This window comes from Diadema setosum, chromosome 7, assembly GCF_964275005.1.
Source record: "Diadema setosum chromosome 7, eeDiaSeto1, whole genome shotgun sequence".
Lineage (NCBI taxonomy): Eukaryota > Metazoa > Echinodermata > Echinoidea > Diadematoida > Diadematidae > Diadema > Diadema setosum.
The window spans coordinates 34,276,301-34,303,363 of NC_092691.1; the positions used below are offsets into that span (position 1 = coordinate 34,276,301).

Consider the following 27,063-nt stretch of genomic DNA (forward strand, 5'->3'; position numbering starts at 1 on the left):
TGATTTCCCTTCACGTTTGGTGAACACCAGTGCACGTGTGAAGTACCACATTAACTCTACACACGAGTGTGCTCCTGCCAACGTAGAGGGAGGTAGATCCGAGAGGTCGAGTTTTTCCGTCATACGTGTCCACACGTACACACGTGGGGTCGGGCTAACTCGGCCCACGGGACATCTCGTCCCACCCGTCGAGGGTGGGCCGAGTTGTCCCACTCGTTGGTATCGATAGTGATCGTGAGCGCTCGTCTGTCTTTGAGTTTATTTCGTCTTTATGACGTCTTTTTTAACCGTAACTTTTATGGAATTGTGCTCAGTGGTTTCTGTAAAGAATATTTGCCAACTTTTGGGGGATACAACGACGTAAAAATGAAATTTCAGACGTTTTTATCGCGGTTCGCGATCCCCATAGGTTCACGTTCATTTCGCGCGGTGGGCTAACTCGGCCCAGCTAAGTTTTAGTTGTTGTTTTGTCAGTAAATCTCCGTAAAAATATCAATTTTATCATGTATGAAGGTGTATTCAGGGTTCCTTTAACTAATTTCATCTTCGAGGGAATTTAATTTTGCACATGTTTGGTGAAATGTTGGATATTTGTTCGCATGATTTCATCTTTGCCGTATCCGCACCGCACCGGTCTCGCCACCAGCAGCTCGCTCACGCATCACTGTGGCAGAGCTGAGCAGCGCCGCCATGCCCATGCCCGCTCTCGGCGAGGCACGGGGCGGCGCGGGCCACCCGCGCGAACTGCACAGAGGGAGCAGCCAGCCACTCCGTAAACGTCGCTACGGATACGGGCGGTGGTTGAAATTGGAGGAAAAGGCGTCATTTGCTGCACTTCCCAATTTTCTCGCGTGAGTACTAAATTCTATGCAGTAGTCAGTTGGCATTTTCCTATCCATTGTCTTGAACTTTGAGCTGAGAGCCAGAGAGGGAGCAACTTGTTTCAACTCAACTGTGTTTTGCTGCAACGTCGCGTGAATTGGGTTGAGCTGGTGTGCTACCGCCAGCCAATGCCAAGGTGAAAGGGCAAGGGTTTCTGCTAAAGGCTGGGCATATAGGGGGTTGCTTGACTCTCTTTTTTTTTTCTCTGATTTTTTTTTTTGTCTTTAATTTTTTTTTTTCCAGGATGACTCAATAATATGTATTCCAACCTCATGCAGTTTGCAGTTGTCATTTTGCTGTTTTTCTGTCTATCCCCCAGCATCAGCGTTATTATTATTAATGATTGATACTGAATTGAAAAAAAAAAACAAAAAACACGCACACACACAACACACACATAAAATGACTTGGATGCATGCTGTATTGTTGGCAATTATCACGTGACTCGGATGACACTATTCGCTATGTTGGGACACTGCTCCTTAATTTACGAATATGTACCGGTAACATTTGTGAAAAATACGAGTTTTAATATGTGAAAATGTCACTTTTTTGTGTCTGAAATGATTTACTAGTAGTACTATGGTGAAGTCTGTTTTCAAACAAAGTGATATTTATTCAATGTACTATAATTGCTAACAGATAATACTGTTGTTACTGCTAATGATTGACAAATTGCCCTACACGTACATCGATATAAATGTTTATATAAATATGATGATTTATAGAGATTATTATTACATCGATTTAGGGCAATTTGTAATTCACTTGCATTAAAAAACATCTCGACGGAAGAATTTCATGAATTTGAAGAAATACTGTTATACCAGTACTGAAATGAATGGAATATATAACCTTGTAACGAATCAGCAGATAAAGCAATAGTAAATTACATTGTGATCGAAGTACATCTATGTAGCAACCCAACTTATCACTTTATCATTGAATTGTCATATAGACTGCACCTTGCTACTAACAATGAACACTATTGGCCCTGAAATTAATTTTACACTAGTACATGTATGTTCTTTCTTTCTTTTACGCCCAAGTACCAGGTATTACTTCTCTGGCAGGATAGACCAGTAAACTCTGTGGTATTGAATTGCATGCAGACTTGTGCAGGATGGATACTGCAAGTAGTAGTAGGGCCTGGTAGGGGAAAATATGACCAGGTAAGCTCTGAGATTGTAATGTAGTACTAGTTTTGGAACTACATTGTATTAAAGATCAAAAGTGGGATTTTTTTTTTTTTGTAACACCTATAACTTTCGACAAAGCTTAACATTTGCTAATATTTCACATTTTTTCTTACCTGCGCCTAAAATTGTATTATGATGGCCTGCTGTTATGTAGGCCCACGGTCGGCCACTACATTGGGATGTTCGACAGTGACATAGAAAAAGAAGAAATAAGTTCTCACCTCAGCTTGTTGGTCTCTTCCATTCCTGTTACTCTCAATTTCAATTTCAATTTACATGTATTTTCATATTTCTCATGAAAATAGTACAGACAAAATAAAAATATACAGCAGTCTGTCTCAGCATGAAGTCAAAGGTGAGTTTAGAATTGGGCTATGGTACTAGAAATATGATGGGGCCTATATACATACCAGCAAGTTTGTTCAGCTGCAACTTATACATGGAGAATAAGCTCATCAGGAGTCACATTCCAGCAGGGCTCCTACTTAGAACCACTGTGTGACCATGGTAACCGGCAAGCTGCCACGTACAAGAATTCTGAAATCCATAAATTCTGAAATCCATAAACCAATTCAAGTCGTCCCTAGAAAGACACTGGAGAAACAACCCAATCAAATATGAGCCCTACCTGAGACGGGACAGTACTGTAACGAGGGACAAATAAGCTTTGCTTCCAGTCTCTACACCCAAGTATACCCAAGTAAGTATTATATTTTGTTCAGTTTGTAATTGTATAGGTTCATAGGTTGACACATATTCTCATTGACCTGTATGCTGTTTCTTTTTATCGCCCTCATTCCTTTCCCATTCATGTGTTCATCCCTTTCACACCACACCTACTCTTTTGTTTAACATTCCATATTAAGTTCAGTAGTCCGAACTTAACTTCCTTGTCCAGTCGGCCACTACATTGGGATGTTCGACAGTGACATAGAAAAAGAAGAAATAAGTTCTCACCTCAGCTTGTTGGTCTCTTCCATTCCTGTTACTCTCAATTTCAATTTCAATTTACATGTATTTTCATATTTCTCATGAAAATAGTACAGACAAAATAAAAATATACAGCAGTCTGTCTCAGCATGAAGTCAAAGGTGAGTTTAGAATTGGGCTATGGTACTAGAAATATGATGGGGCCTATATACATACCAGCAAGTTTGTTCAGCTGCAACTTATACATGGAGAATAAGCTCATCAGGAGTCACATTCCAGCAGGGCTCCTACTTAGAACCAGACTGTGTGACCATGGTAACCGGCAAGCTGCCACGTACAAGAATTCTGAAATCGGGTACAATAACGAAGGACTTGTGGAATGTAACAGGCAGGCTGATCAATACCTGCATTCCTGGTTAGGATCCCTCCGGAGTAGAAGAATAGACAAGGAAAAAAAGCAACAAGTTTACTACCAGGTACCCAGTATGCACTTACGTGCCGTAGCTGCTAATAAGATGTTGCTTTAGGCTGCGTTCACATAGAAGTATACTATTCGGGTATTCGGGCTCGTTTTTCGAGGGCACGCGAATAGCTTGAATCGAACGATAGGATTTCCTCACACCGGTTCACATAGGAGGGCACTATTCGAAAGTACCGAATAGCTGCGAAAAGTATAGCAAAGTGGGAATCGAGCTTGTTCGATTTTCTTGCAGCGTATACCGTCTCCCGTTTATGAAATAATGACACTTTTGGTCTGGATTTGCCCTTTAGCAAAAATAAGCAGACTGACATTCTGATGCAGTTTAGAAATTGTTAATAAGATTTGCTGGGATGTAGGAGGAAGAAATCCTCACTGCATGGGATGGTGAGTTGACGGTGCGGGTGATGGTGTACTCGGTGCCCGAATAGCGAATACCGAATACTTCTATGTGAACGCAGCCTAAGGCTGCGTCCACATAGAAGTATTCGGTATACGGTATTCGCTATTCGCTATGCGCCGTCAAGTCGACTCAGTACATCATCACCTGCACCATCCGGATTTCTTCCTCGTACACAACCATCCCAGCAATCTTATTAAAAATTTCTAAACTGCATCAGAATGTCAATAGAAAATAGAGAGGAAATAATAAAGTAATAGATGTTAAAATGACAAAACAAAACAAAACATACTTTACATGCTCACATTAATATCATTCAACATTTGCTGTGATCTTGCAGTCTTGGAAAGAGCAGTACCGGTACATTGTAATCAAGGGCAGGCAGGGCAACAGTCGAAAGGATGCAATGGCCACAAAACAACAGATTCTTTTGTGAAGGAAGATGAGAGCTTATATGCGTGGCCTTACCGATGCCTACCAGTGCATGTTGTAATGTTTCTTTTGTGACCCTGCATGACTGCAAATTATGTAACACTTTGAGTACCGTGCTTGAGAAGGAAGACCATTTGAGAAGCTATTCATCTTTGCTGCTTGTTTAAAAAAAAAAAAAAAGAATGTGCATGAATTCAACAGTATGAGTGCAGGACAAGCAAGGATTTGAGAATTTTATAATCAGCCTTGTTTTGTACAAATAAATAAAAATGTAAAAGATTAACACATATAATAGGGCTAAGGCATGAAAAAGATTAAGATATGCAGTCCAAGTTTGGTTCAATAGATCATCACAGTATACATATTACATAGCTACAGTAGATGGAGAGAGAGAGATTTACACTGTATATACAGTACATATATAAAAAGGAAATTACAAAAAAGAAAAAGAACTTGACGGTTGGCCATTATCGTGCAGGTACAGGTGGCAGAGGATTTTTCTCTTGAATTAGGCTAAGGATTCCCATGGCAAAAATGGCAATGTCATCAAAACAAAAACAATTCCTTTTTATTTTTGAAAGTACACACAAAAGGTAGGCCCTACAATCATAAACAAGGCCAATCTAGCTAGCACTACATTTCATTACCGGTTTCATGATATCAACCATTCAACCAAACCATCCATATCTACAGGTCAAATAACTGACCACTGGATATCAAACAATTTATTAATTTCCACGGTAATGCCCATAAACAGACTCACCCCTTAACTTTTGCTTGTTTGTTTTTATTAAGAAAAAAATGTAACATTTATTGGACAGAAATAACTTTTGAGTAGAACGCAGATCTATACATAAAATCAGCAACAACAACAGCAACAACAAAACATTTAACAGTTAAAATCAAATGCATATAATGACCTTCATGTAGTTCACATCGAATGATCTGCTACATAATTTGATTTCTTCTCTACTGGGGATACGGGTACGGAGTGTCTGGCTGCTCCCTCTGTACCGTTCGCGCGGGTGCCCGCGCCGCGCCGCCCCGTGCCTCGCCGAGAGTGGGCATGGGCATGGCGCTGCTCAGCTCTGCCACAGTGATGCGTGAGCGAGCTGCTGGTGGCAAGACCGGTGCGGTGCGGATACGGCAAAGATGAAATCATGCGAACAAATATCCAACATTTCAGCAAACATGTGCAAAATTAAATTCCCTCGAAGATGAAATTAGTTGAAGGAACCCTGAATACACCTTCATACATGATAAAATTGATATTTTTACGGAGATTTACTGACAAAACAACAGCTAAAACTTAGCTGGGCCGAGTTAGCCCACCGCGCGAAATGAACGTGAACCTATGGGGATCGCGAACCGCGATAAAAACGTCTGAAATTTCATTTTACGTCGTTGTATCCCCCAAAAGTTGGCAAATATTCTTTACAGAAACCACTGAGCACAATTCCATAAAAGTTACGGTTAAAAAAGACGTCACAAAGACAAAATAACCTCAAACACAGACAAGCGCTCACGATCACTATCGATACCAACGGGTGGGACAACTCGGCCCACCCTTGACGGGTGGGACGAGTTGTCCCGTGGGCCGAGTTAGCCCGGATCCACACACGTACACTACTCGTACAGTGCATGCAGTATAAAACACGGGCACCTTTACTGCAGCAGACTCCTGGAACATGCCAACGTCACGAGAAGAAGTGAATTTTCAGCGTCTCCTTGCAAGATGCGAGGAGATGGCTGCTCAGAACAGGCCTGGAGACTGGCGACTAGAGAAGGTAAGATCGACCAGTTTGGAATCTTCATTCATTCTTTCCAAACGGCCTGCTTGCACAAGTCATTTTTAGTAGGGTAGTGCCTAGGTCTACACAGGCGGCGATCGACCATCTCTGCGGCAGTTGCCCCACTGTAACCCCTGCAGTGTCCCGTAGGATCATCTAGGAGCCCTAGCTGTAGGCTGTATGTAGGAGGAAGCCGTGTTGACTGTTGTTGCAGACTCCTCGTTTCTCGAAATCCCCGGACCCCCCCCCCCCCTGCAAGTTATTGATAAAAGTCTGCTCGAGAACTGCTGCTACTAGTACCTCGCCGCTAGAATCAAGCCTCCAATGGTAGCCCTACTATATCGACCACCCTTATTGAAACCGACCGCGTATAATTCGCGCACTGAACACTTAGTACGCACTTCTCTGCGCGCAAAGCACATAAAAATGGATTGGCTTTGAATGTAGATTAGGATGGTGTGGGAAAACGCGATAATTCACTGTTCATTAATGGTTTTAATCAAGGACAAAATTTCGAATGAATATTTCACCGAATCGTAATGACAGCACAATGTAATGTCTATGGAAGTTTCTAAAAGGCTTCTAAAAAGCTTCGTACAACACGGTGTTCAATACAACTCGGTTTACGTGCATTGTGTAACAAAATTGGCCTTTGGCCTTAGAGGGCAGCATATAGTCAGAAATTCCCTGCACTGTGTTAAACCAATGAATGATATACACACACATGTATAAACAAATGCTAGTGTGTCCAGTGTGGCAGTGCCCTTTGCCACTTGGCCTGGGTATAAAAGGCCACATGTGCGCAGTAAAAGTTCAGTTGTCTAGCAGGTGTCTCTCAGCAGTGTTTCCGGAAGTCTTGCAGTCTTACAGCTGCAGTCTTATAGCTGCCCCCTTACAATTCATCCAGTTTAGTTCTGCATCTCTAGTACTCAGTAGTGAGTACATGCAGGGAAGCTGGGAGTTCCTAGTGCTTGCAGCATGCACTTAGTACCTGTTGTGTAGTAGAGTGCAGGTCCAGTTTGTACCATTAATAGATCAGCGTTCTCCAAATACTTAGTAGCAGTTCATGAGTTGTTTCCACGCTTTGGCCTGGTTGCTACATGTACCACGTTGACCAGCGAATAAAGACCATCATTGAGACGGTATGTATTAGTACTTCTGGCGCAAATTATTATCGTGCTCATCTGATCATGTTGATGACAATGATTGAGTGACGTGTGCCATGCCAGATAGCATAGTCCTCTGCATGTGAATAATGAGTGTGTTTGCCAGCAGCAATGAACTACCTGAGCAGGCTGAGGCTGAGGTGAAGTGCGTGTGTGCAAGGGATTGTGAGTGCTGAGTTGGAGCCTCATAATTACTCCAGCGACCATATAGCACAGCATAAACATCACAAATATCAAAGACCCAAAATCGCTACAAATTGGTGGCAGCGGTGGGATTTTATGCACCAATCCCTTCCAAAATTTTAGTTGCTGAAGAAGATTTTAGTGCACTTCATTTTTCATTGTGATGTTCATGTGCTGTGGCAGACAAGGAAATTAATGCTCAGAATTGATGCATATTTCGACCTAGCTACCAATACCATGAATATAGATGCTCAGAATTGAGGCATAACTCCACCTACCACAGTCACAAGATGAAGATAAATGCTCAGAATTGATGCATATTTCTAGATGTATAACCTACCATGAGAATGAACGGTCAGAATTGATGCATGATTCAACCTTCCATGAAGATACGTACTGTAAATGCTCAGAATTGATGCATAGAATCTACATGTATTTCGATAGACCTACCGTGAAGACAAATGCTCAGAATTGATGCATAATAGTCCGAGTACAGAGGTAAATGCTCAGCATTGATGCTACATTTTTTTTTTGACAACCATGAAGATAAATGTTCAGAATTGACGCATGATATACCAACGAGGGAAGCAAGTGCTCAGTATTGATGCACGATCGACCAAATTTTGTAGACAAATGCTCAGAAGTGATGCATAAGAACCATATAGAACTACATGCACATGAACTGTAACAGTGAAATTGGCTTGACAGTATACATTCTCATATTTTTATACACTATTCATGGATTGAATGAACACGAGCCGGGCAATGAACGGAGACACGAGCCGAGCTATGAGCTGTGAACCACGAGCCGAGTGATGAACCGAATTACATTATGACATGAGCCAGACTGGTCATTACAGGTACAGGTGAATTTTGTGTCAGTACAATCAGAGGTAGCAAGTGACATTTTTGTTTTCTTTCATTTCTTTTCGAAGCATTTATATTGCAAGTGGAGAACTATTGATTGATGAATGCTTTTGTCAATTTATACCTGTCTATTTCCACATAACAATTGATTGAGAGTAAGAAATATGGCATTGTCCAGGAGTGAAAAGGCTGAGGTGTTGGGGCTGATGGAAGAATTAGAGAAATCAAGGATGGAGAAGGAAATCCTTAGATGGGAAAAGGCACAAATGGAGGTGAAGTTGGAGAAGTTGCAAGGGACTAAGGAGAGAATGCATCATGACTTGGAAGGAAGTGAAACTCCAAGCAGACCAATGGGAAGTGTAAAGAAACCATATTATGCAACAGTTGACTCAGAAGTCAAAATTAAAGTCCCCTCAGCAATGTCAAGATATGGAGGTCAGACCTCGGGTTACCTTTCCCAAGATTATCCTGCACAAGTATCAGACAAAGACTACAGCCCTTTCCATTCGACACTACGCCCAGCCCGAATGTCTACCCCATTGGCTCCAAAGAGGCAAGAGCCTACTTCATCAAAAGGAAACCCCTTCCACTCGTCACCTACCGATGAGCATGAATTGATTTTGAACACATTTGATCCACTACACAGAAGTGAGAAAGAGAGTTCTACAATGAATAAAGTCGGCCGTGAACGACCAGTGATGATGCCAGATAGATATGATGGTACAACACCATGGCAAGATTACCACCAACATTTCGAAGCCTGTGCCGAAGTAAATGGATGGAGTGACAAACAGGCAGCAAATTTTCTAGCTGCCAGCCTGCAAGGAAATGCAATGCGTGTGATATGTGACATTCCGACTATGCAGCGAAACTCATACATTGAGTTAGTAAGACTGCTCGATCGTCGTTTTGGACCAGGACATCAAGCAGAAAATTATTTAGTGGAGCTACGACACCGAAGGCAGGGACAAAGAGAGTCACTACAAGAGCTAGGCCAGGCCATCCATGAACTAGCCATTAGAGCGTATCCTGAGATTCCAGCCTCTGCAAGAGATAGACTTGAAAGGAATCACTTCATTGACGCAGTAGAGCACCAGTCCATTCGTGAAGGCATCCATCGTGCCCGTCCTACGTCACTTGACGAAGCTATACAGGCTGCAATTGAGACCGAAAGCTTTGAAAGAGTAGAATTTCAAAGGAGGAATGAGAGAATGAGACATGGGAAATTTGTGCGAACATTGGACAGCGAGACAGAAAGTAGATTCAGACAAGTGGAACACATGTTGTCACAACAGAGCAGGCAAATGGAGTCAATCACACAGCTCCTTACGGAAAGGCAGAAGAAAACAAATTTTCAAGAGACAACACAAAGGCAAAACCAGACTCAACAAAGAAGATGGCCTGCTGGTTTTAAGTGCTTCAACTGTGGAGAACCAGGACACCTTGCTCGTCAGTGCCCTGCACCCCAGAAACAGCACCAAATGAAGGGAAACGGAAGTCAGCCTCCCAAAGGATCCATGGAAAGGCTGGAAAAGCCAACGGATCCACAAGCAAACGAGAGCACACAAGTCAAGCAGAGCCCACAACCAAAACAGAGCCCCCTACCTCAAGCAACCCAACAGTAGAAGAGCGAGTGGTTACGTTACCAAAGTTTGATCCAGAACCAAAACAAGGCTTGTATGTCAATGGACAACTGAGATCGCAAAATTGCAGATTTCTGATCGACACTGGTTCAACAGACACTATTGTAAGTGCTAGTATGTACCACATGATCGACAGTAAACAGAGACCAATGCTGGAACATGAACACATACAAATACGACAAGTAGATGGAAATCCTCTTCAAGTGTTAGGAGCTGCATGGGTAGAAGTACAAATTGGACAGACGACTCGGCTTGTGAGAGTAATCTTCGCAGACATCAAATGCCCAGGTATATTGGGAATGGACTTCTTGCTTCCAACAGGAGGTAGCCTCGATTTCAAAAGGTTAACTTTGAAGATAAATGGAGAAGAAATCAAATGTACGAGCCAGGAAGGTGAACCTTTTGTTGGGAGACTGGTGGTTTCATCAACAATGTCTGTGCCAGCTGGTCATGAGGCAATTATCCCCGGTAGGATAGCTAACAAGAGTGATGCTATGACAGGCCCAGCTATCATTGAAGCAGTCGATGGAGGTAGCGATCTCGAAAGCAAAGGCTTAATTTTAGCCAGGGCACTAGTGGAAGCTGACACTGAGACTCTTCCTTTGCGAGTATTCAATCCCAGCGAACACGAGTTAACAATTCGAGAAGGTATGACTGTGGGAGTTGTGAGACCTGTGACAGTGGAGGATGATGTGCAAGCAACAAATTCAGCTGAACCGCCAGATATTCCTGAACATTTGAGGGACTTGTTTGAAAGAAGTAAAGCAAATTTACATCCAAGACACTACAATGATGTAAAGCAATGCCTCCTTGATTTTCAAGATGTTTTCTCAACCGACAGTGGAGACATAGGGAGAACGGATGTGGTGAAACACAGCATAGAAACAGGAGATGCGAAACCCATCAAGGAGCGACCAAGAAGGCAACCACTTTGTAACCAGGAAGAGATTACAAGACAGGTGAAAGAACTTGAGAAAAGAGGAGTGATTGAACCATCCAGCAGCCCCTGGGCCGCTAATGTCGTTCTAGTCCGGAAGAAAGACGGCTCAAAACGCCTCTGCATAGACTATAGACGACTGAATGAGGTAACAATCAAAGACGCATATCCCATTCCGCGTATTGACGAAACCATCGATGCACTTGGCAAGGCTAAGTGGTTTTCAACATTAGATCTATCTTCAGGATATTGGCAGGTCGCCCTAGACGAAGATGCTCAGGAGAAGTCAACATTTGTGGTCAGAAATGGATTGTACAAATGGAAAGTCATGCCATTTGGCCTGGCAAACGCACCAGCCACATTTGAGCGACTAATGGAGAGAGTAATGAGAGGATTACAGTGGGACATCCTGCTCATATATCTCGACGACATCATCGTCTTTGGGGAGTCAGTAGAGGAAGAGATACTGAGACTGCGAGTGACTTTTTCTCGTCTACGAGATGCTGGTTTAAAGCTCAAGCCAAGCAAATGTCACCTGTTTCAAACATCTGTGTTGTACCTAGGCCATGTAGTGTCAGCAGACGGAGTGACAACAGACCCCGACAAGATCAAGGCAGTGGCTGACTGGCCTGTACCCAAGTGCAAGAAGGAGGTTAGAAGCTTTCTAGGTCTCGCCTCATACTACAGAAGGTTTGTGAAAGACTTTGCAGAGATAGCAAACCCGCTACATGAACTAACGGCAAAGTCTCAAGCTTTTGTGTGGTCAACACAATGTCAATCAGCATTCGATGAACTTAAACAGAGACTCCTGTGTGCGCCAATACTAGCATACCCATTGCCAGGGGGTAAGTTCATTCTGGACACAGATGCTAGTGCCGACGCCTTAGGGGCAGTCTTATCACAGGTGCAAGATGGAGAGGAAAAGGTCATCGCTTACTACAGCCGGAAATTCACCAAACCAGAAAGAAACTACTGCACTACAAGGAGAGAATTGCTGTCAGTGGTAGCCTCACTCAAGCAATATCGACCGTACTTGTATGGACAAAAGGTCCTTGTCCGCACAGACCATGCATCCCTCCGATGGTTGTTAAATTTCAAGAATCCAGAGGCCCAAATGGCTAGATGGCTGGAACAGATCGCGGAGTACGACATTGAAATACAACATCGACCTGGGAAGAAACATGGAAATGCAGATGGGCTGTCTCGCCAACGATGTAAACAATGTGGCCGAGAGGAAATGGTGGAGCATGCTAGGGAAGCTGACGGTCTAACACCACCCAGTACAAGTGAAGAAGGTGAGAAGATGGTCAGGGGCATAGCAGCCAAGCCCTCTCTGTCATGGCAAGATGTGAGAAATGCACAGGAAAATGATGACACTCTGAAATGGCTGGTAGAAGCAAAAGAAGAAAACAAGCCGCGACCAAAGTGGTCAGAGATTTCACACATGTCAAAGTCAGCCAAGACGTATTGGTCCCAGTGGGAACAGTTGGGAATGCACAAGGGCGTTTTGTGTAGGCGATGGGAGGCAGATGACGGGAAGTCTCTGCAGTGGCAAGTGATTTTGCCTGAAGCACTCCGTAGTGAAGCCTTAGCCGAGTTGCATGCTGGTCCAATGGGGGGACATTTTGGGCTGAAGAAGACACTAGCTAGAGTAAAGGCTAGGCTGTACTGGCCTGGAATAACAGCTGATGTACGTGTGTGTATCAGAAAGTGCGAGCTGTGTGAGCGAAGAAAATCGCCCCCAAAGAAGAGATTGGCACCCCTCCAACAGTATCGGGTTGGAGCGCCCATGGAGCGAGTAGCGATCGACTTGCTAGGACCGCTACCAAAGAGCAGTCAGGGAAATCAGTGGGTAATGGTGGTAGGAGATTACCACACGAAATGGATGGAAGCATACGCCATACCTGATGCACGGGCAGAGACGGTGGCCAAGAAATTTGTGGAAGAATTTGTGTGTCGCTTTGGGGTCCCACATGAGCTACATTCCGACCAAGGGACAAACTTCGAATCACAGCTATTTTCAGAGATGTGTCAACTTCTAGGCATACGAAAGACGAGAACAACAGCGTACAATCCAAAATCCGACGGAATGGTTGAACGATTCAACCGCACACTACTGAGTGCTGTGTCGATGCTTATTGGGGAAAGTGGTGGTGAAAAAGACTGGGACGATGTCCTCCCCTACGCCACCAGTGCCTACAGAAGTTCACCCCAAGAATCAACAGGAGAAAGCCCTAATATGATGATGTTAGGGAGGGAGACAAGTCTCCCCATTGACTTGACCATACCATCCACCCCTCCACAAAATGAAAGCCTCGGCGACTTCGCTGAAGAATTGAGGCAACGACTGCAAAACGCGCATGAGAGAGCTGCAAGGCACTACAGGTCAAACGCAGCAAGACAGAAGCGTAATTATGACAGGAGAGTGACGGATCCAGCGTTGCGAGAGGGGATGTTTGTATGGTTATACGACCACTCGAGGAGAAAGGGGGTCTCCCCAAAGCTACAACTTAGGTGGAAAGGCCCATACCTGATCGTGACACAACTATCGGACGTGACCTTCCGAATTCAAGCCTCGGAGAAAGCCAAACCCATGGTAGTGCATGCGGACCGGCTTAAACCATACAGGGGAGAAGAAAGGAAAAAGTGGGATTTCATACAACCATCGCCAAAAGAAGTCCCGGATGATGACGTCCTGGCTGTCAAGCCAGACAAATCCCTAATAGACGAGCCAAATGATTATGATCATGTCAGAGGAGATCATGATCTCAGTACACCGGCACAGCAAGATACACCCCCCGCCCCATCACCTCGCCAACCTCCAACCATGGAGGAAAACGCCATGCACAGTGACATATCAGAAAATGAGTCAATCCCCAATGAGCCGCCAAGGCGATATCCGAAAAGGAGAAGAAGACCCCCTAAATTCTTTTATTAGTAATAGCTTTGCATTATGTCATATCTTTTGCACATTGCAGATGGAGGGACGAGGCTCCAGCCGTTACCACAGACAAAGAAGGGACCCCTACGTTTGCAGGCGGTGCGGGAAGTCCTACACCGAAAGGAGGGGGCTGGAGTGCCACCTGAGAAGGGAGCACGGCGGCAACAGTGGCAGAGACTTCGCATGCAACGAGTGCGACTACCGTGGCAGCAAGCAATATAACCTGTCTCGGCACATACGACATGTGCATACTCACAGAAGACCGGCGCCCCTCCCCACCCAATTAGAGGGAAATCGCCGCACAGTCCAAGTCATGGAGCCCCAGCCAGACCAGCCCCAGCCAATCCAGCCCCAGCCAGACCAGCCCCAGCCAGACCAGCCCCAGCCATACCAGCCCCAGCCAGTCCAGCCTCAGCCAGCCCAGCCCCAGCCAGCCCAGCCCCCGCCCAGCAATCCTGCAGTCATTTCCCTTGCACCCACCCCCGACCCCTATATTTTCCCCACGCCTCCAAGGGGAAAACCGAGGGGGATGCTGGCTATGATGATGGCCGATGCCAAGGATGACGACGATGACGACGATGACCCTGACGAGGACGACGACGAGGACGACGACAACGAGGACAACACCCAGGAAGCTCAACGTGACGACGATGTAGAGGATGAACCCCTTGCCCCACACACCGCCAAAAGTGACCCCGCCCCCAACCCCATCACGCCTCTCCCGTCCCTGCCGGCCCATAAGATTCTGGCGACAGTAGTGGAGACAAAGAGCATCCAATATTACGCTGAGGGGGTGCTTATTAGGAAAAATGAATTCACAGAGACATATGCAGCAGTCGTCCCGGCTAAATGGAACAAAAGAGTAAATTGCAACTACGGAATGTCAAAATAGAGTCATATACTTTAATCATAATTTTGGCCCACAGTTTAAGCATAATTTTCCCTTTTTCCTTTCTGGTACTATGTCATCACAGAATGCTATAAGTTTGATGCGACAATATCATCAGTTTTCCCCGGTTTTCCCGGTTTTCCCGGTTTTCCCGGTTTTCCCAGCTTCACCAGTTTCACCAGTTTTCAATAAAACGTTTCATATTAGATATCCCAGAGATAATTTGAACGTTCAATGAATAGAAAAATATTATCAGTGGTTTGGGAAACTTTTGCCAAAATGACAACCTTTTATATCAGATTTCTCGCTTTACATAATTTGTGAAGTATAATGTTTGTTGTGTACAGTTCCCTTTGCCAAAAAGGAAGGAAAGAAAAGGGAAACTGATTTAATTTTATGTTTCATAAGATTTGATGGTGAGCTGGCATCAAACTTATACATGTACAGAAGTGAACGAGTTAGTTGTTTTTCATTTTTGTATGTCATAGTATTTGTTGTATATTAAATGCTGACAAGAGACAGATAGGGAAAGACACCCTAGTCAGTACAAGTATCCAAAGCATTTAAAGAAAAGAAGTATTTTTTGTTTGCATACATGTAGTTACAATGACCTTTGCATGACCTTTGTAAATAGTTGTATTTATTTTTCATACACACCGTTGCAGGTGCTTAGTCTCACTAACTTGCATGCTGCAAGGTAAAGGAAACAGTATTGTTCAGATTACATATATCGTAAAGTACTTGAGTTGTAAAGTTATATGTTTAATGTTTGTGTTCTGCAGCCTCAGTTTCAGAAAGATGAGTGAAAAAAAAAGTATAACAGATAATGTTTTTCTGCTATGTTATATCATATCAGTGTGTAATGTTATTCAAACTTTTAACTCTTTGGTGGTATTTCTATAATTCTTGTCTTATGTTTCTCCCTCTAGCAGATTACTGCTTTGACTCCGTTTGACTCCGTTTCTTGATGTATTCACTGTATGTCCTGATTTGGATTTGTGGGCATACAAGTATAATGCAAGTGTCTTATTATGATAAATGTACTGTATTCTTTCTAGTCAGGGACTAAGGACGTCACCATTAGGACCTGTTTTATGCAATGTTTTCTATGCAAAGCAGCTCGCTTGGATATCAGGATGTACACATGTAATTACAGTGTACAGGTACAATTTGTAGTGTGTGATAAGATGCTATAGAGCTACATATTAATGGTGTTTCAACATCATGCTTTCATGTTTTGGGCTGCAACCATTTACAGATATTATTATGTGCTTTTAACATGCCTTCCAATTGTTTTATGTTAAGATTGTGTCAAACGTGTAAGTTTCCTCTTCATGAGTTTGAGAAAGAAGAGTTAAGTTAACAGTTATGTTATAGAACATGTGTTATTGATGTCTTTTTGTAGGAAGCTATGCCAAACACAGAAACATTCCTGCCGTTGATCTCCACCAAAGATTGATGTTTTGATACTTTGCGTTGAATACGTCTTAGGATCGTATTGGGTTTTAAAGCGTTATGTACAGTGTAAATGTGTTCGTTAGTATAGCTTTTATACATTTAACTGAGTATATTTTTATACTTCATATAACCGTCCAATTTTGTTCTTTTTAGTGTTTTCGTTGAAACGGGGACGTTTCAATTTAGGTGGGGGGTTGTGTAACAAAATTGGCCTTTGGCCTTAGAGGGCAGCATATAGTCAGAAATTCCCTGCACTGTGTTAAACCAATGAATGATATACACACACATGTATAAACAAATGCTAGTGTGTCCAGTGTGGCAGTGCCCTTTGCCACTTGGCCTGGGTATAAAAGGCCACATGTGCGCAGTAAAAGTTCAGTTGTCTAGCAGGTGTCTCTCAGCAGTGTTTCCGGAAGTCTTGCAGTCTTACAGCTGCAGTCTTATAGCTGCCCCCTTACAATTCATCCAGTTTAGTTCTGCATCTCTAGTACTCAGTAGTGAGTACATGCAGGGAAGCTGGGAGTTCCTAGTGCTTGCAGCATGCACTTAGTACCTGTTGTGTAGTAGAGTGCAGGTCCAGTTTGTACCATTAATAGATCAGCGTTCTCCAAATACTTAGTAGCAGTTCATGAGTTGTTTCCACGCTTTGGCCTGGTTGCTACATGTACCACGTTGACCAGCGAATAAAGACCATCATTGAGACGGTATGTATTAGTACTTCTGGCGCAAATTATTATCGTGCTCATCTGATCATGTTGATGACAATGATTGAGTGACGTGTGCCATGCCAGATAGCATAGTCCTCTGCATGTGAATAATGAGTGTGTTTGCCAGCAGCAATGAACTACCTGAGCAGGCTGAGGCTGAGGTGAAGTGCGTGTGTGCAAGGGATTGTGAGTGCTGAGTTGGAGCCTCATAATTACTCCAGCGACCATATAGCACAGCATAAACATCACAAATATCAAAGACCCAAAATCGCTACAATTGTCAATGCAAAATCAGCGGTCGATCCTAAAAACGCGATTTACCGCGGGGAGCTGAAACGAGGCCACGCAAGTTCGTCGGCGATATTTTTGCACTGAAACTTCGAATCGAAAAGGGAACAACGGCATTTGATAGAGCTGGATTTTCTCAATCACGCAGGTCAAGTTTTTTACGTGAATTTCAGTGTTAAATATTCTTATCAAGCAAATAAACATTAGGCGGTCGATTAGTAGTAGGTCCAACCCTACATACGAAATATTAAGTTCAGAAGCTGATTTTGTATTTTGGAATGATAATGTAAACTTAGGCCCTATTACTAGTATTAGGTTTAACTGTTAGGCCTAGGCCTACCAAAATTTTTATGTCTAGAATCTACTAAAAAATGAGAGCTAACTTTTAACATTAGATTCCCCCCCCCCCCTACACTCCTGCACTCAGTCAGGCAGTCAACCATACACATAGCTACATGTAATCATCAATCAAAATACAGTTTACAGGACGTATGCTTGTTCCAGATTCATATCATATCCCCTTGTTAAGGATGGGAAGGGGCAGGGTTAGGATTTTGACCCCCTGTCATGAGCATAAAGGGAAGCTAGCATTCGCAGCCAGCCCGACCAGACGCCGTGCGAAGTGAAGCAAAGCAGCATGATGTATGTGCAGTAGATGTGGCGAAATATCCTGTGAAGAGGGCAGCCTGGCATGCTTTGCAGCAAAACATGACATCATGGCCGGCGTCACATTTTCAAAAGTGGGGTGGGATTTCATGAGCTAACAAGCCCCCCCCCCCCCCAAAAAAAAAGGAAAAAAAAAAGAGGCCTTCTGCTCAAAAACAAATGGACGCAAGTGTTTCTTTTTTTTTTTCTTGTCCCGCTTCCCAGGTAGAAAAAAAAAAGAAGCCAAAAGTGATGACACCCCATGTATTCCAATGTACGGAAAAAAGTGTGTGTGTGTGTGTGGGGGGGGGGGGGGAGCCGTAACCTGGGGTACAGACTTTGCACAGGGCTCATGAGGCTCCCACAGGCAGTGGGGTAGTTATCATAGTTTTGCCACTCCTACACAGTTGTCATATTTAAAGACAAGTCCTTAGTTTGCCACATTTTCTCTTTTAATCAACAATTTCAATTCCCCTCCAACTGCAGTATGTCTGTGCTCTTCAGGACAAGTTGGCGGACTTGAAGAAGACCAACACGTGAGTTAGAATACCTCACAATATTGTATACATTATACACCATATATTTAGTGAGTCTAATTTTTCATGAATTGTGACTTCCCAACAATTTCGCAGGTGGTTAAATTCAGGATTGTGAAACACAGTACTGAACGCAGAAAGTATGTGTGCACGTCACATTCATGTCGGGATCAGAGTTAATATTTTCGCATATTTTTAAATTTGTGAATAGCACCTGACCCACGAAATTCTTGAAAATAAAAGCCTCACAAAATATTCGGCATATGCAGTACAGTGTACTTGATGGTTTAATTCACAAGACTGGCTGTTCAATAGCCTTCCTTTTCATTCTTCCTGGATCGAAAATAATGACATGCATAAGTACACACTTTTTTTCCCTTTCTTAATTTTGACCTTTATGGTAGAAGTACATTTGTTTGTTTATTTTTTATTTCTGTGGAGATTCATCTGACTGTAATTTTGCTGACAGTGTGTCAGGAATGACAGGTTTTACATGTACACAGTAGAAATGGTGATAAAATGGAACTGAACTGAAATGCAAAGTATTTGTTAAACAAATAGGTTTGTGAAAAGACAAATTTTGTGAAATCCAGATTGCTTACTCACAAATGATTTGCTAGATAATGAACAAGGTGAAAAAAAATTCTTGTGTGAGTGATGATAGAATAGTGATGCACAGTATTTGTTCTTTAATATTTGAGCTTTTTAATCAAGACATAATGCATTGCATGGATATTTTTTGGTTAGTCGTTCATTTTAAGTGTGTTTTGCAGTCTGCTTTTTTTTCTAATGGTCATACATTGATCAGTCCAAAGAATAACATTCATACACACACTAGTATATGTACACAGAGATACAATGTACGTATATGATTTCCTCAAACATATGTATGACTGCTTGATGAAACTAATACAGAATCTTGTGATTGTAGCACACTGATTATGCCATTTTGTTTGTTTCAACATAGGAAATCAGCTGCAGAAATCATGCAAGACTACAGCAAGAAGGTTGATTACTTGAAGGAAGTTATTCAAATGGAAAAGCTGGTAAGAAATGGCTTGACATTGTGCAGGTCAGAAATTAGCAATAAAAGTAAACAATGATTTGTGTCCACAATTCGATACTAGTGAGTGTGTCTCAATCACAGTACAAATAGAAAATGGTTTAATTTGCCACAGAAATGAAGCAAAAGTAAGGTCATTCATGTTTTATTAAATCTTGCTACATTGTATGTTATGCATATATTTATTTCTCTTGTTTGCTTTAATACTGTTCAGAATATGTGGAGTTATTTGATCAAGTTTATTTAATACATGGTAGCAACAATGGAAAGTGGGTGTAATGCAGTGTTTGGTTACAAATTTACTAAGGAGAAATTAGGCAGATCATACCAATTGATTATGTGTGAATGTAACAAGTTTGGGGTTTCACAGAGAAATGAAGGCAATCTTCACACCATGTGTTGAATAACAAAGTTCTTTAATACCCTCCCCCCCCCAAAAAAAAAGACACACGCACACAAAAAAAAAATACACAACACACACACACACACATACAGACACACACATACACATACACGGAACAAAACAAAGGTGAAAAGAGAAGAAAGCTGCAAAAACAAATTTCCTTTGGTAATATTACATGTATCATATACTGGTTTAAAAATTAAGTGTTTTGTGCCCTCTCTTCCCAAGCCAACAGCCAGCGAGAAGGCCATGAAGACCCAGCTACTGGCCCCAGCCAGGACCTCTGGCATCCAACACCCCAACTCACCATCCATGGCCAGGTCCAAGGATCTACACCAGCAGCTCTCCTCCAGATATGCCAATGAGATGAGGAAAGAGTTGCTTGGTGATGTAAGTAGATGTGGATTGCTACTTTGAACATTACTCCTCATTTCATGTGTTCTATTCAATTATTGAATAGGCACTTCATATGTCTTCCTGCTCTCTCTTTTTTCTCTTCTGTTATTCAGGTATGGTAAACTTATCATTTAGTTTAATACTAAGTACTGTGTATACTGTGTAATTATTTCACAGTGCTTTTCTGTCTTGCAAATGTATTTATGTTCAAGTCCACTGGTATTCATGAAATTTGCTTCACTGTACATCCCCACGGATATGCCTCAGATATGGCAATGCAATGTATGTCTGTATTACCAACACAATTATAATGCACAATTAGTACCGGTAATCAGCAACTCTTATGCATTCTTGCCCATCACCCTGGGTCTTGAATTTAGGAACCCACAAAAGTGTCTTGAAAGTCCCAAGGTGTTGAAAATTATGCCTGCAAATATATGGCATGTAAGCTGTTGATAAGGGAAAAGTATTCAATACGTTCTCAAAACTGTTTCTTGAGTGGGTGCAATGTTTAAATTGTGACGCTGGGATGCCCCTAGCATTCTTAGTATGCCAACTCAACTCTGGGATATTACTCAAAAGTTGATATCTTTTCACTAATCAGGCAGTGGGGTAGGGAGAAGAAGATGTGATTTACACTGATAATTTCACACATGAGGATGTTTTAACCCTAAAGGGGCCGGGCTTTTTTGGCTATGCTCAGACCGGGGGGGGGGGGGCGGATTCCGCCCCCCCCCCCCTGAGATCTCGGCCATTGGTGGTGCGATCGCGATGAAATTTTGCATGCGTGAGACCCGCGTCATAATCTACAAGATTGTGTCATAAGATTTTTTGAAAAAATCAATTTCTAATTTTCATTAATTAATTATGCAAATCAAGCTCAAGGTGATATTTTAGCTTAATTAAAAGCATTGAGAGCCTAATTTTTGATCTGTAAATCTGTTTCAGCATATTCAACAATTGTACATCACAAAAACTTCCAAAACTCATTTCAATTCTTATGTATTTTATTGTTTTCAGAATTTCTTATGTATTTCTTTGTTTTTCAACTTTTGTTTTTTCTTTGTTTTTTCATTGGAAATTGTCACTGACCACTTTTCTACCATAATTAGCACAAAATTAATCAATGAAAGTGATTAATTGTAAAAATAATCAGGTTTTTATGCCTTTCATGACAGAGCACTGTTTTCCATAGGAAATGTACACAAAATCACAAAATTGTGCCCGTTTTGGAGCGACATTCCGTTACAAAAATGGGCGTGGCTTCGCAAAAGTATGCGCGGACGTTGCAAATTTGGTCTCAAAAGTTGCGCGAGACTTGAACGAAGAAAGTCAAGAAGCCTCGCAACGAGGCCTTCTCGCGTTACAGAATTATAGCGCGAAACGTCGAGGGGGGGGCGGATTCCGCCCCCCCCCCCCCCCCCCCCGGCCCTTTTAGGGTTAAGCTGAACACATCTCAGCCTTTTGGACATGTGATTGTGAGCCAGTCTATTTGCATTATTCCTGAAGCGTTCATCTTGCCAGTAGCATCAATTTCATTGTAGTTCTCAGAAAAAGCTGGTAATTCTGTGATAATTGTGTTATGTACATTCCCTTCACTTTTTGTCAGATTCTGCCAAAAGAAAACTAGTTGTAGCCTCTGTTTCAGAACTTGAATCTTATTCTTTCCAGGACTGGAATTTTTGTATTATATTCACCTGTTCTCTCTGCCTATTCATTTGCCATTGTGCTTTCTTCTTTGAAGAGTCAATGTAAGCAATGAGAAGCTTACTAAAGTGCATGTGTTTGTTTGTGTGTTTGTTTTTGTTTTGGTCTTTGCTAAACATTGATATCTCGTTTGTCCATTCTACCAGCAAAGACTGTGGCATTTGTAGTGTCTCTGAATGCAACTTGTCAGGACTCTCAATTTCAAATGATCCTCACAGCTGTCATTTCATCAACAACAGTAATTATTTCTAACAGAATTGAAATTTTCCTATGCAAAAGCATATTTGATATTTTCTTTATTTCTAACTAGTTCCTAGAACACTTTTTGTTTAATATAATGTTCTGATACTGTTTGTATGAAAAGATTTTTCTCTCCAGCTTTGCTTTGGTTATTGACTCTTACAGAATGACAGCATTCCTCATTCAAATGGAGTGAGAAAGAGAAGGTTAGTAAATTTTAATTTCTTACTTCTTGCCTGTTTTACAGTGATCCCAATGATATTCAGTCACCTTTACATGAAACCCTGTGAAAATCACCTGTATACCAGACTTAGTGGCAATAAATGTTAATGAGCTGACAGAAATGATACCTGTGTTTGTTTTAGTTTATGACAAATGATGTTTCCGAAAACCAGAGGTAACAGTCAAATCAAAACAGTGAAATGATTCTTGCTTGTTCAGAGTAATGCACCTTGACTGCAATACAATGTATTGAGAAATGAGGAAAAAATATTCCATACGGATGATGAAACGGGACTACATGATTAATTTCAATCTCGTGACCAGAAGAATTGAAGATGACAAGGAGGGGCTTCTTGAAATCATTGTAATTGGACAAAAATAGGAAAGTTTGTCTTACCGGGAGAGTAATCATTTCTAAATCGTACTGTCAAAATGAGGTGGCTAAAAACAAAACCAAAGTCGAGATATCAGCTGTTTTCTGTACCTGCTTTTACTAGGAAATAGAATATATTTTCATTAATACTTCTGCTCAGCAGGCCTGAGTAACCCTAATCTTCAATTCCTCTTTCTCCATTTTCTATGAAACTGCACCTCCTTACTCTGTCTTAATTCAATCACTTTTTGTATTGGTCAGGATGGTCCAATTTGAATATGTTAAACAGGCTGGTTGAACATGCCGCAACATGAGGAAATGGCCCTTGGCGCTGTCGCACACAAATGCCATAAAACAGCACAGAAGTTTGACAAACCAATATGTGAAAAAAAACAACCACAGATCAGCTAGTTAGCTGCGTGGGCATGCATAGACGCATCAAAAAGTGGCAGGATTTGAGCAAAACATGCTTTTTCAAATATCATAATTGAGGCATTTGGGAGGGGAATTTCAGAAAACGGTTTGTGTATCTGAATATGTCAGAGTTCATTCTACAGTATTGCAGTGAAAACTCATTTTCGGATTTTATGCTGTAAGGGCCCTTTTCTTCTGTTGCAGCCCATTATCATTTTAAAGCTTAGAGCTTACTCTTTTAAACTATGTAGGAAAGAAGAAATTGATTTTCGCCTTCTTTTAGTGAGTTTTGAGCTTGATGGTCACATATGCAAATTAGACAAGGCGGTGATGTCACATCAATAATTCTTTCTCTGATGCCGACAGGGGAGGTGAGGAGGAGGTGACAGATGACCTGGATGCCTTCCTGCAGCATCACAACAACGTCCAGGAGAAGTTGGCCGATGAGATGCTGTCTCTAACGAGGAACCTCAAGCACAACTCCTTGGTAGCCAGCAGCATCATTCAGGAGGACAACAGGGTACGGTCACAGAGGTCCGACTTGGGTTTAAGGACATGACAAGAAGTCATGCAACCTTTCTTTGCAAAGCATCGTTCTTCAGTTTTAATCACGTACAGTATAGCATAACCATTAACATATCAACTAGTAAGCCAGATGAGGTTCAGCACAAAAAAAAAAAAATCCTGCTCCTCAGAATTTGACGATTGAAGAGCTGATATGTATAATGTAGTAACCAGGAAAAACCAACAGAGATCATGATAACCATTCAAACATCTCAAACTTCCTTAATGGTGGTTTTTAGCATGCGTTGCTTTATGTCTTTATTTGGTGATTTTTTAAAATATTATGTAATGGACTTTAATAGTCAACTTCTCTATTAGTACAACTTGGAATACAGTAGACCTCGCTTAAGTCGACATCGCATAAGTCGACAACTCGCTTAAGTCGACACAATAAAAAAGTCCCGATTTTTGCCTTTGTTATTCCTTGAAAATTTCCTCGTCTAAGTCGACATTTATAAGTCGACAACTCGCGTAAGTCGACCTGATTTTTCAGTGCCAACTGAGCTGAAATACGTGTTAATTCCCTCGTCTAAGTCGACATAATTTTTCGCTCAAAATGTTATCGCCATTCTCTGAAAAAGAATTGTTTTCCCGCTCCGATTCGCTGCGTTTCTACTCGGTAATTCGCTAGTGTACGGCGCGGTAGCGTTCGCGCCATGCGTCCATTGTCTTGTATGCCAGAATTATAGAAAGGACATACACTCATTTACACTGGAGCATTACATGTAGTACCCAAGACAGTTCACTTTACCCCTTTTCTCCCTCTCGTTTTTCTCAAAACGCACAAATTTTGTACACTTATATGTCCCAGTAGGTATTCATTATCCGAACATTTCATATCGTAAGCAAAATTAAAAATTAAACGCAACTCTAAAAATCAAATGCAAGTCCATCAAATAACGTAATGCTGTATTTAAACGTAGAGCGTTGCAGAGAAGACTTGCGGTTATTGTACGAAACTATAAGAAATTGCGTTTAAACGCATCTCTAAACATCTACGGAAGTGTGTTATTGTTTAAAAGACTTGCATTTTTTTTTATTTCGTAAACAAAATTACATATTAAATGCAACTCTAAAAATCAAATGGAAATCCATCAAATCACACGGAACGCTGAAAGACTTGCGTTTGATAATCACACGATATACTAGAAAATTGTAGGGAACTTTTTTTTAACTCAATTGCGTTTAAACGCAACTCTAAAAATCAAATGCAAGTCCGTCAAATCACGTAACGCTGTATTTAAACGTAAGAGCGTTGCAGAGAAGACTTGCGGTGTTTGTACGAAACTATAAGAAATTGCGTTTAAACTCATCTCTAAACATCTACGGAAGTGTGTTATTGTTTAAAAGACTTGTCGTAAGCAAAATTAAAAATTAAACGCAATTCTGAAAATCAATTACAAGTCCATCAAATCACACGGAACGCTGAAAAGACTTGCGTTTGATAATAACACAAAACTAGAAAATTGTATGAAATTTAAACTCAACTGCGTTTAAACGCAACTCTGAAAATCAAATGCAAGTCCGTCAAATCACAAGCAACGCTGTTTTTAAAACGCAAGAGCGTTACAGAAAAGACTTGCGGTTCTTGTCCGAAACTAGAAACTGCGTTTAAACGCATGAAAATGTACGGAAGTGCGTTATTGTTGGAAAGGCTCGCATTATTTTTTATTTCGTAACGGAACTTTCGCCGTGACCGAACTTCGTCTGCACTTGCAGGGGAAAGACATCGCAACATTTACACGTTTCAAACTACCGAAACGCATGCTGCTTCACAAAATGTCAATGAAAAAAATGATAATGAATTATTGTTAAAGTTCGCTATGCCCAAGTTTTAAATCTCAGTCCAAAGTTAAATTAGTCCGACAATGGTAAGAGGTTTGTTTTTACGAAGGTTATAGTAGTCCGAAAGATGTCGTTTTCGGATGAACAAACTTTTCTTCTTCTTTTTATTTCAGACAGGCCCGCGCCGTACAGAGCGGTAATGTTGCGAATCGGAGCGCGAGAACAATACAAATTTAAGCAGAACAAATATGGCGACTTAGGGAAGGAAAATCACACATAATTATTTCAACTCAGTCGGCACTGAAAAATAATCTCGACAGAATCATGCGAAATCACACACATATCTTCCCAGCAACGCACTTGAATTTAAATCGCAAAGTTTCATGCAATTTTGGGGAATTTGCCTTTGATATTTCAAATCAAGTTTAAAACGTTAAGTGTCTAGAAACGGGCCTAGGTTTCCGACCCCGCTCTCTCAAAATTTCTCTAGAGATTTGGGAATTGTGCGTTGTCGTTACTAACCCGCGCAAGATTTATGCATGAACTAAAACATTACTGTTGCTCATGTCAGTAGGCATGTTTTGGCGGCAAAATGAGTAGGATACGGGTAGCGATCCGCATCGTGATCCAAATCTTACTCTGTACAGGGGAAATTAATTTTCATTTATAAGTCGACAAAATGTCGACTTACGTGTAAGTCGACATTCGCGTAAGTCGACGTGTTTTGCTCGACTTCCGCAAGGTTGACTGTATTACAATTATCAGTATTTACATATTCTGTATTTGTGTGTGTGTGTGTTTTTTGTTTGTTTGTTGTTAGTTTTTTTTTTTCTTCTTTTTTTCGGGGGGGGGGGGGGAGTAGTGCAACATGCATATTATTACAGCAGTTATTGTGGAATAATTGTAATATAAGCAGTTATGAAAAATAGGTCTTTATTTGTGTCTACTTTGAAACACAGCTACATTACTTAACATGGCACTTAATGGCTTTACATGGATAGTTTGTTTGTTACATCCCCTCAGAGATTGGAAGAATCCAACAAACTGGCGGCATCCAACTACGGCAAGCTGAAGACAGAGAGTGAACGGTTGCAGGCCCACGCCAACAAATCCTGCAACTGGTGGGTCTGGGGACCCGTCATATGTGTCACCATCATCTTCCTCTGGATGATCTTCGTCATACGCCTCTTCCCTTCCAAGGCTTGATAAGGAAACAGACGCACACTGGGTGTGGCTGTGTTTTGTTTTGTATTGTGTTGGTCAGATGGAGACAAAAATGAACAAGAATAGAAGAAGAGCAATAGCAAGAAGAGCTTTTTGCCATTGCTATTTTGCCTCCCCCTGTGTTCAGGATGATGATGCCTTCACCCTTTTTTTTTTCCTTGCCGACTGTGGGGGGTAGCTTCTGTCAATTTATAATTATGATTTTTGCTAGGGGAGGCAGCTGCGAACGTTGCCGTCTGGTATTCTTGGAATACTGCCACAAACATATTGACTAGGCGGGGGAGGGATGATATCTTTCAAG

The 27,063-nt window shown here is 41.8% G+C and overlaps 2 protein-coding genes across 3 annotated transcripts; both read left to right on the plus strand.

Annotated features, from left to right (window-relative positions):
- The first annotated feature begins 52 nt into the window (after nucleotides 1-52).
- LOC140231300 (vesicle transport protein USE1-like) lies at nucleotides 53-26,854 on the plus strand. The gene is made up of 8 exons (XM_072311452.1): nucleotides 53-133; nucleotides 5,965-6,108; nucleotides 18,322-18,371; nucleotides 19,339-19,417; nucleotides 20,066-20,227; nucleotides 22,346-22,386; nucleotides 23,556-23,709; nucleotides 26,562-26,854. The coding sequence occupies exons 2-8, from the start codon at nucleotides 6,010-6,012 to the stop codon at nucleotides 26,742-26,744; spliced, it is 768 nt and encodes a 255-aa protein (XP_072167553.1). The 5' UTR covers nucleotides 53-133; nucleotides 5,965-6,009; the 3' UTR covers nucleotides 26,745-26,854.
- Nucleotides 7,283-16,902, plus strand: LOC140231299 (uncharacterized). Of its 2 annotated transcripts, none has more exons than XM_072311451.1 (2): nucleotides 7,283-8,326; nucleotides 13,886-16,902. In XM_072311451.1, the coding sequence occupies exon 2, from the start codon at nucleotides 13,886-13,888 to the stop codon at nucleotides 14,738-14,740; it is 855 nt and encodes a 284-aa protein (XP_072167552.1). In that variant the 5' UTR covers nucleotides 7,283-8,326; the 3' UTR covers nucleotides 14,741-16,902. The 2 variants fall into 2 exon arrangements, with proteins under 2 accessions (XP_072167552.1, XP_072167551.1); XM_072311450.1 differs by having other exon boundaries at nucleotides 7,283-8,320.
- Nucleotides 26,855-27,063: the final 209 nt, after the last annotated feature.